Below are 10,571 nucleotides of genomic sequence, written 5' to 3' on the forward strand. Positions count from 1 at the left end.
CCCAGTGTTAGACTAAATCTTCAACACCACAAACACTTGGCCATATTTTATTTCACTTATATTAGCGCATCTGTGTGCATAAAGTTAAGCATATGCATAATTTATTGCACTTTTAGGTCTTTTTGATCTTTTGGAAACAGTCTAATTCTAAAATATTCCTTCATTTTCCTTTGCCTTTGACTAATGTTTCAGTGATTCCAAAGACTGCAAAATACAAAGCAGATAAAGATATCTGGACTAAACTTTGCAGCTGCAGTACAGAGTTTCAGACTTAGGGAGTGTGGAGCAGCCTTGCAGCCCTGGCTGGGAGTGGCCGATGTAAGAGCCCTGACTTGAGCACAGCACCGTGCAAACAGATTCAAGGGTGTCTACAGGAGTGAGCTAGAAACTGTGCCTGTGCTCTGTGGTGGTGATGCACCATGGGACGAATCCCCAGCACCCACGGGAGTCACTGTCTTGGCACAGCAGAGGTCTTGACCCAAACTGTGCTCTGGACGGAAGATGAAGGCTGGGGGCTGTGGGGATGCCTGATCCCTCAGGCTGGTCTGGGCAGGTGGGCTCCTGGTCTGCAGGAGGGCTTATGGTCTACAGGAGGGCTGTGCTGTGGGGAGGAGTCTGTTTGGAGTCCAGTTTGGAGCTGCAGGAGGTCAGCAGCCTGTGTGGCAGTGGGGTTGCTGAAAAGGAGATTAACTGGATCTTCTATGAGATCCTCCAGGTTCAAAAGCTTGACCCCTCCCAGAAGGGCATCAAGGAAGGACGGGTAGGCAGAGCCTGTGCTTATGTTGGGAAATGGAAACTCACTTAGGTGAACTCACTTGTGAATTCTGGTAATGGAGGACAGTTCTTGTCTGTCTGTGGATCTGTGTCTACAGAGTAGATTCAGTGCACTGAGGCAGGTGAGGGGCTGGGATGCCTCCATGGCATGAGGAGGAAGTGGCAGTGGACAGCTGGAAGTGATTCTCTGCTGTGCAGGATGGAGGCCCACTTTGGCTGACTTCATGAACTGTCTAGGGAAGTTTGCTGATTGCTTGGGACTCAGATTCAGGATGTTGTGAAGACACTGCTGAGGCTTTTCTGTTCTTTGGACTGTTACCCACTGCTGATCTTCCATGTGGGCACTAGTCATGATGTCAGAAGAGACCTGGAGTGCATAAAGCATAACTACATGTCTCTGAGATGAATTTCAAGGGCGTGGGGGTCCAGGTGGTCTCTCCTTGATCTTGCTGGTGAGGAGCAAGTACTTCAGGAGATGCTGAAAGCTAACAACTGGCTGCACAGCTCTTGTTGACAGCTGATACTTGGGGTTTATGGCCATGGGACCATCTTTGAAGATCAAGGACTGCTAGAAAGAGACAGGATTGATAATCATAGGTCATGGTGATTGGGGGAGGCTTCTTGGGATTCAAGGAAAGTAAGTGTCACTCATTCAAGGCAGGAACAAGTTGAATATGGGGTCTACAAGCCAGTCAAGTTCACTTGACCTCTGGGAAACTGATGAAGCAAATAATTATGGAAACCATTTTCAAGCATATGAAAGACAGGAAGGTGATTTGGAGTAGTGAGCATGGATTTATGAAGGGCAAATTGTGCTTAGCCAACCTGATAGCCTCCCATGATGAGGCAACTGGCTTGATGGATGAAGGAAGAGTAGTGGATGTTTTTTATCTTGACTTCAGCTAGACTTTTATCATCCTTGTAGACAAGCTGATGAAGTATAGGTGAGATAAATGGACAGTATTTCTATGTACTTATAGTTAGTTTGAGTAAAGACGAGCAAGTAGAAACACTGTGATACCTTCAAAATATTGAAATTGTAGGTGTGGAAGCTGTATTTTCAGTGATCTTTCTGGACTATCTTGTATGGCTGGCTTTGCTTTATTGTTAGAAATTTAATTAATATGAATAGAACTTTCAATATTTTATATTACTTCCTTTGGAGTGGCCTATCCTCCAACATGGTCCCTGCTTTAAGATGTGTTTGTGGAATATTGCTGAGTTTAGGCCTCATGCAAGTTCAAGCATGGAGCAGATTTCTGCCCTTGCCTAAAGACACACCTGGTGACATGTGACAGCTCTGCCTGCCTTATTTGTGCTCTGCATCCTAAATTTTTCTGATATACTGACACTAGCCTTAATACTTCTGACTGTATCCTATTAATAAATGAATAGAAGAGAGATGCTTCATTTTAATGGTCAAATGGAAATAAGTATGCTTAACCATCCTGCCCTGGTAAGAAAAGACCAGGATTTATGGTTTGGTAGAAATAGAGATCCCCATGTTATCAGGTGACAACTCATAGCCATATTCTAAGAAATGTGTTTTTTTTCAGTCATAAAAGGTTACATTACATTCTCATTGCTGGAGATATTGGTGTCATTTTGAAGTCTTTGTGGACAGCAATTTTGACTTTTCTCCACAGATAAGGGAGATTTCCATCCTTATTAGCCTTTTATTGAAACTAGGTTGACATTCACATTAGTGATATGTTGTTGGGATTAATTCAGCCAGCCTAAGTACTTCAGCACAGAAACGATTAATTCACACTCTAACATTAGCTTGTCTTTCTATTTGTATCATTGAAAACTGCAAACTACTGAGTTCTGTGGTTCTGAATTACAAAATAAATTTCCTTTTTGGCCAGCTGTTGCTCATTTATATGATGCCTTTTTCAGCTCAAAGTTGCCTCTTGCAACATATTGACAGAGACCAGCAAATATAATTTTTATGGTTGTCACAAAACATGGGTCTTCTTTGTCAGTTGATTTACCATGATCCTACTTGCTTTTTTCTTAATTGCATTTGTTCCCTCAGATAACTGTTGTGAGCAGTTTGCTGAATTCTTCAGAGAGAACATGGAGACTCCCAGGTGGCCTCATGGAATATGTTGAGTATGAAAACTGCAAGATCTCCAGCAATTCCCCTTTCAGTTGAGCTGGGCAGAGTTGTGATACCAGTTTTGACAGTGGCACCTGAAATTTCTTTTTCCTGTCTTGTGTTTTTTGTTTTGTTTTGTTTGTTTTTATCAGCTTGTTACTTGAAATCATAAAAGCTTAATTGTCAGAGACTACAGTTGAAAGTTTACCATTATTTTACTTAACAGTAAGTCAAGGCTGTTTTCTTAATAGTATTCTAATTATTTGAATGTTTTTTAGCTGACAAGTCATTTGTCATCTTACCTGCATTTCAGTCTAGGTACTTGACAGTGTACTAGATTTTCAAAACTAGGCTTTCTTTTGGATTCTTCTGCTTTATGGGCCACTAATGATTTTATACTGCTTTTGATTTGGTTTAGTGGATCACTTGGTGATTTGGTTCCTTGTATTTTCAATATGACTAACCACAGAAAGTTATTTCGACAACATAGAAAAATTGCCTGACAGTTCCAGTGTCCATTTACTAGTCAGTTGATAATGAAGCATAATTTCACCTGCATCTGTAGAGTGTCCTACCCACCTGTGGATTTTATGATATACAGTAGGTGGTATCAACAATAATGTAATCAACAATTGCATGAGTTTCTGTTTTGAATTCATTTTTGTGGAAGAGACTGAAATCTTCCCTATATCGAGCTTCAAAGTATAGTCTGGCTCCTTTCAGTTGCTATCACGTGCCTGCAACATTCAGAAAAAATAACAGACTTTTCAGTTTGCTTTACATTGCTAATGCCAGGCTGGACCACAGAACAATTTGCTTGCATTTGAATCAGTATCAGCTTTGCATGTCTGTATGTGGGGAAATCCAGCTCCAGCTTGTACGTTTGGTGAAAGCATCAGGGCTTCTTTCATCCAGTTCCATGCTCTGCCTTTCTTCTGCATCTGCACAGGATTCTTCACTCAAGCCTGCTTTTAGGCTGGTCTCTTGCCAGTGCAGGAGGACTCAGATCTGTGCTTTACTCCTTGTCTGGTACTAATCTTTTGAGCTTAGAACCGTTGCGAACAAACCTCAGAATTGTGGTGGTCTTATACAGATATGCAGCCAGAAAGTTTGATTCCCTATCCAGGCTTTGAGATTTCTTTGATCTCTCCAATGTACCCTTCATGTTTTTGTAGCATTCCAAAATTCCTCTAGTGAATTTGGACCTTATTTTTTTCTTCTCCTGTTTTACAGACAGTTTCTTCCTTTCCTCCAAGAGTAACCAGCTTTGATCATCCAGTTACAGAACCGCTCCCTGCCTTTACTCGAGGCAAGGTGTTCAGAGATCTCCTGCCCTCTGGAGAGGAGAAAACATCAGAGAGTAGATGTTCTGTAGTAACAAAAGGTGGCAGTTAACCTGAAGGTCTCCAGTGGTCCTGACAGCCAGCACACGAGTTGCCAGAATGATGTGTAGCCTTTGACCATACTTTATTTATGTTCTTCTTTAATTGGTTTTTGAGTCCATATCATTTTGGAAAGACTGAAACTTATCACTCTGAGTCGCAGTGGGGAATGTCTTACTGTGTGGATGGTTGGACTAATTTTAGACTGTCCCTTGAGTATATTTAGAAAAAAACCTCAGGGCTGGATTCTGTGACTTACGATATGGAAGACAGCAGCCAGAGAATCATTCAGTGGCCTTTATTAATCAGAATGTCAACCTAGATTATCGAAGAATTTCTTCTGCATTTAAGATAAAAGAAAGAAGTAACCTGTAGTCCTATAGAAATGTAAAAACTATTTTTCTGGATACATTCTCTTTCAGTCTGTACTTCTGTAGTGCCACTGCAGTGAATGATGCTGGTGTAGTCTGAGAGAGCAAAATTTAACCTTCCATTCATTGCTTTATAACTCAATTGTAATTCAGTCCCCACCCTCTCTGTGTGATCTCTGTCACATCTAACGCATTAATGCTGCATGTGTTACATTGGTATTCTAAAAGTCAAACAATTCTTGTTTCATTTTTAAGCTAACCTCTTGCAGTAGGGCTCATTTTATGTCAACAGGCTAGAGGATTTAATAAGAAATTCTGGCACTTTGACTAATGCAGGTTTTTTTTCATTTCTTTCCACTAATTTAATGAAGACAACCATTGTAGCCTTTTAAAAAACATGCTCAGCCTTAGGTGACCTTAAAGGTAGAAGCAGACTGTCAAGTATGAAAACAGAAGGGAGAAAAGAATTTGCGTATTTGGCTTGCAGATCATGAAGACTGGACTTTGCTTTGAATAGGTGTCCTGAATAACTGAGAAATGGATGGACAAGATAAAAGATCAGTATCTACTGAGCATTGTGTCTAGATGTCATGGTTGGAAGCTGCAGAGAACTGGGGTTACAGAGAAGTCTAACATTGCTGGAGAAGATAGCCATCTGAAGAGGGCAGAGAAGAGTTGTAAGCCTAGTTTCCTACCTAGCACTTAGTCATGTTTGTTGATGATAGTTAATTTCAATAGGTTCCTTTAAATTTCAGCAGTCCTTTGCCTAGCAAAACTCAAATCTCAAGGGTGTAGGCTTAAGGTAGGACTACAATCATCTAGAGGAAAAGCATTCTGTAAAACAGACCACTACCTTTGAATGAAGGATTGGGGAGTACTGCTAATGGTCCCACAGTGATGAATAACAATCTGCCAAATGTTCATATATTTATATAGAACAGATGTTAAATTACAAAGTTTCTTTAAGTGTCCAAAACCCTCTTAAGTTGTGACTTGGGTGACAACCTTGAGTTGCCACAGTTGCTACTGTGAGGGATTTTTTTTTTTTTATAGTAACAGCGACTCTCAAGTTCAACATCTTAAAGACCCCAAATAGCAAGGGAGCTTGTTATCTGATTTCATTGGTAACATTTTACTGGCTAATTAGCCAGTCCTAGTGTGTTTTGGATGGAGGCATAACTCAAGATTACCCTTTTTTTTCCTGATAAGTAGCCCCTTATGCAGAGATGATACTGCATTAATGGAATACTGTTGAATCTCTTATGACTGGACTATAGTTAAGTAGTTCTGGGAACTCATCCAGGCATTGTAGCCTGGACATTGTCATCTGGAGGATCTGGCTGTCCATCCTCCAACACATGTGCCTGTCTCTTTCTTTGTGAGGATGCTGGTGTTTGTGTGTGAAGTTTTGGCCAGGTACAATTCAATGAAGATTCACTTCTGAATCACAGCACTGCTTCACAAATGCTTGTGCCAGCACAAAAGAGAAGGATGTGTAAAATGGGAGAACCCTAAGAGAGGAGTTGATGCCATACCCCTTGCAGGGATGTTGCAGGCTTTATGCTCTCTAGACATCCCTCATAATCTCAAGCCACAGACAGCTAGAGCAAGTGCTTTACTGGACTGGCTTTTGCCTATATGACCATGGACTTAACCAGATTCCTTTTAGAAAGGAGAATGCTTTTCTGCCCTTTCACAGGATTTCTCACAGAATCTTGTAACCTCAAGTGAGGGAATTCACACTGTTCAGCTCTGAAGGCTTGGAATAACACCTCTCTACAGTAGCCTAAATGGTACAATGTGTTATGTCTCAAAGCACCATTTACATGAAAAATATTATAGAGGGCCAACAACATTTCAAACATGATAAATAGGTGGTCACAAAATGATAGTTATTGCAATGCTTCCATATGTCAGAACAGAATTAAAACTATACTCACCTTTAGTTTAGGCATTTTCTGACTGTGGAATTTAATTGTGCACTCAGCAGTGGAGTGCTCTACAGCACTTGGTATGCGATAGTATGTCTCACTGGTATAGAAGAATACCTAGGAGAAAGGATCAGTTGTTTTTTCCTTTAATGTCTATTTGCATTATCCTGGAATGGAAACAAATACCTGAAAATTCCCTGCCATCATTGTAATAAAACATTTTTCACTAGAAATTATACAGTCAAGAAATAGGTGTTATTGATTCCTGGATATTGGCTCTAAAAGCAGGTTATATGGAATGTATTTAAAATTACAGGTTTTTGATTACTTGTCCCTGAAAAGCTAAAACAGATATTAAACATTATGCTAATTTGTGTTGTTAAAATCCTTTCATTTCTAATTGTCTATGCAACTATAGAACAGGTATGGGGAGAAAAAAAGTCAGTACAAAAAACTTTTTTCCAGAGCTTTTGCTACTCAGTCACAGTGCAGTAGTTCTTAAGCTGAATTATTGCACATAGCTTTCAGATAACTCTGGGATTTTATCAACAGTATTGGTTTATAACTTGGCTTGTTATTGTGCCTTGAAATTCTGAGCACATACGGATCCTTTTGCAACACAAGACTCCATAACAATGCATTTGACAGTAAATACTTTCATTCATATTATAGTTCTCATGATCTGTCTGAAAAGAATTGAAAACTCCTTTTAGAGATTGAGAAATTGTTGATCATACTAGTGACAGCTGAAGTCAACCAGCCACAACAAACAGCAAGTTATCATGTCTGCTTGTAATGGGATTTCTTACTTGAGAGGTTGCTTGGGTGCATAGGAGATCCCATGTGAAGCCATGAATGCTTGCATTTTAAAATGAAACTGTGATTAGAAATGCTATTATAGAAATCAGCAATAACATATTTGTTTCTAGGTGGGCTTTGTCTGATATATCAGACTTTTGTGATGTGAAATATTAGGTATTTTAATATGGTGATTTGACAGTCATGCAGCTGCAGTCCACAGAAAATGACTAAATGGTACAAACCTTGAAAAACAAGGCATTATGTACCCTAATGATTAAAAGATTTTGAGGTAATGCTAATGAAATTAAAATGATTGCTAGCCAAACTTATTCCTTCCTGATTTAAATATATCCATTTGAAGAAAAATGACCTTAAACCATAGATAATCTTAGAACAGGTTAGCATGATTAACCAAGATATTTTAAAAAGCCATTTAATTCCCATTACAGCCAGAAATTCTTAGAGTTTAAGGTTAAATTTTCCAACACAGAAAGGCATAAGCTATTCATAGAGTATCAAAAGGAAAAGAAGTTGTGGTGTACATGGTAATTTATAATATAATCAACCCTTCAAACTTGAATATGCAAGAAGAATGAAAAAGCTCCCCATTGAAAGGGTATTCATAAGCAAAAATATGCAATTAACCACACTCAGGATCTAGTTAAGGAAACTATGTAGGCCTATGTTTATCTTCAATAGATGTTTCATTTCATAGTTACTTAGCAGAGCACATAAATTAACTTAGAGGTATGTTTGTAGATAGCTTTTCCTGCACAGACTCAAAAATTGTTCAGAGTGCAGCTTCTAGGGAATTACTGACATATTAGAGATCATCTGGTCCAACCCCTCTGCCAGCGGCAGGGACATCTTTTCCTAGAAAGCCCTTTCCAGCCTGACCTTGAACAGTTCCAGACGTGGGACTTCTACAACTCCTTTGGGGAGCCTGTTCCATTGTCACACCACCCTCATTGCAAGGAATTTCTTTCTGATATGTAATCTAAATCTGCCTTCTTTAAGTTCAAAGTAGTTGCCCATTTTCACAGCTTTTTTTGCTGCTTTGTTTTCTTCTTCTGACTGGTCTTAAAAAGGACTGTAGGAATAAAGGAGAACACTGTCTGTCCTTGCTTGCATGTGCTTTCTGTACAGGTTCCCCAGACCTCTGTTTTTCTGAGTCCAGGCTCAAATGCCTTCCTGCTTTTAGGGCAGGATTTTAAACCTTGTAAGTTTCAATCACTTGGATCAAAGTTGGACCAATCTAGTCTCAGTGATCATGTTATTTTCTTCAGCTATTACCATTTGAATGGATAATCATTAATATTTAACAGACTTCCCGTATACCAGCCCTTGAAGATATGTGACACTGGATGGCCTGTGGCTGACATGTGCAATGAGGCACTGTGTGACACAAGTTCTTTGTGAGAACAATGACAATTCAGGTGTACAAAGAAAATATTGTAAATTGTGATAGAAAGAAGAGACCTAGTATTCTAGGCAAACATTTTCTAAAAAGAGGAAGAAAAAAACCCCATGAAAATCGGGTCAAATGAAACAAGACTCACAGCTTTTTTTTTTTTTTTTTTTCAGGGTAACTACTAATGAGAAATTAAAGAGAAGGCCTTAGATATAGTACACTTTAAATTTCAATTAAGAAGCCAATACTGTGACACATAGGACTAAAATGCTTGGTTAAATTACAAATAGGAAAAAACCATCTCAGGATAAAATGGATCTATAAAAATACACCTAGCTGGTTTATTTTATTTAGAATATTCACATTGGTTACAATCTGCCCTCCTGGGCTGCTTTCAGGAAAGCATGTCTTTTACAGTCTTGTATTTCCAACAGTTTTTCTTTTCACTCTCCCAGTAGAAAATCTTCTTAAAATGCTTCACCTCTAAACAACCGGTGAACTGAAGGGCAACCTTGTCCTCTGGAATCTACCAGGAGATCAGGAGTAAATAATGCGGTAGAGAGAAATGCTCACCCTTGTGGCCTGTTTGAGGCATGTTAGCTTGTAAAATGTGCATATAACACAGAATCTGTGGGAATTTCATGTTTTTCTATAATACTAGTAAGGTTTTCAAGAAAAATAAAACGTCAGATGAAGGGAAGATTATTTTGTTTTCTCCCATGAAAACGTTAATCCTGTCAACAATATTTCTCATTAATGAATAACTCTCTTCACACTTTAATCAGTTAAGCTTCATGTTGGGTTGCACAGGATTTACCCTGTGGCATTTACACTCTTTTACATATGTACAAGTGTCTTACCCTCAGCCTCCCTCTAGTGCTGTCACTTAGCCTTTGTGAGGTTAGCAAGTCCAGTCTTCATCAATTAATCCTGCTTTCTCTGTAAGGTCTTCTGGATGCTTTTTATCAACAATTTCCTTGGAAACGTATGTTCATATTTAGCCTTGTGCCTCCATCTTCCCTGCCTTATTAGCTCTCTTTGGGATAACATCATATTTCAGATTTAAAACTGAATCAAGTGTATACTGTTTGATCTGTGTATTGCATGTTTGCCTTTACACTGTCACTGTCCACTGGACCTGTCTTTTTAAATTTTCTCCATAAAGTCTTTAAGATTTTTGTCATCAGAATAGGCTTTTAAAAATCTCTGTTGAAAAGAGATTATCCTTTTCTTTTCTTTTCTTTTCTTTTCTTTTCTTTTCTTTTCTTTTCTTTTCTTTTCTTTTCTTTTCTTTTCTTTTCTTTTCTTTTCTTTTCTTTCTTTCTTTTCTTTTTTTATTTTCTTTTATTTCCTTTTATTTTCCTTTTATTTTCCTTTTATTTTCCTTTTATTTTTTTCTTTTCTTTTCCCCATTATTCCCACTGTTTTCCCTGTCCTATTTGGCCTCTCATCCCTAAGTGTCTTTTTCCTAAATCCCAATTTTTGTTAATGAGGCACAAGGCCTTCAAGGCTTCTCTCTTTTTTTTTCTCTTTTTTTTTTCCCTCTTTTTTTTTTTTTTTTTTTTTTTTTCCCTCATTTGCCATGGACCATGCACTTAGATACTTAAATTCCAGTAAACTATGGTCCTATATTGAATCTGCTCCTTTTAGCTTGCATGTGGAAAGCCAGACTAGCTCATGGAGTGTCAGGCAATGTATCATCCACTCTCAGTTTGTAGTTTATTAAGGTACTCACTTGTCTTTTATATACTATAATGCCAGATCTTTTCATTGGACACAAATGTCAAATTCATCCATCTT

General features: G+C 38.6%; 1 protein-coding gene across 1 annotated transcript in view; it reads left to right on the plus strand.

The window, feature by feature from the left end:
• Nucleotides 1-523: 523 nt before the first annotated feature.
• The window catches only part of ZNF804B (zinc finger protein 804B), a 164,403-nt gene continuing 154,355 nt past the window's right edge, over nt 524-10,571 (plus strand). The window contains exon 1 of the mRNA XM_010001583.1: nt 524-760. Within this exon, the coding sequence (XP_009999885.1) occupies nt 524-760 (237 nt within the window). The remainder of the gene's footprint in view (nt 761-10,571) is intronic.

The sequence above is a fragment of the Chaetura pelagica genome, unplaced genomic scaffold (genome assembly GCF_000747805.2).
Source record: "Chaetura pelagica isolate M959 unplaced genomic scaffold, ChaPel_1.0 scaffold127, whole genome shotgun sequence".
Lineage (NCBI taxonomy): Eukaryota > Metazoa > Chordata > Aves > Apodiformes > Apodidae > Chaetura > Chaetura pelagica.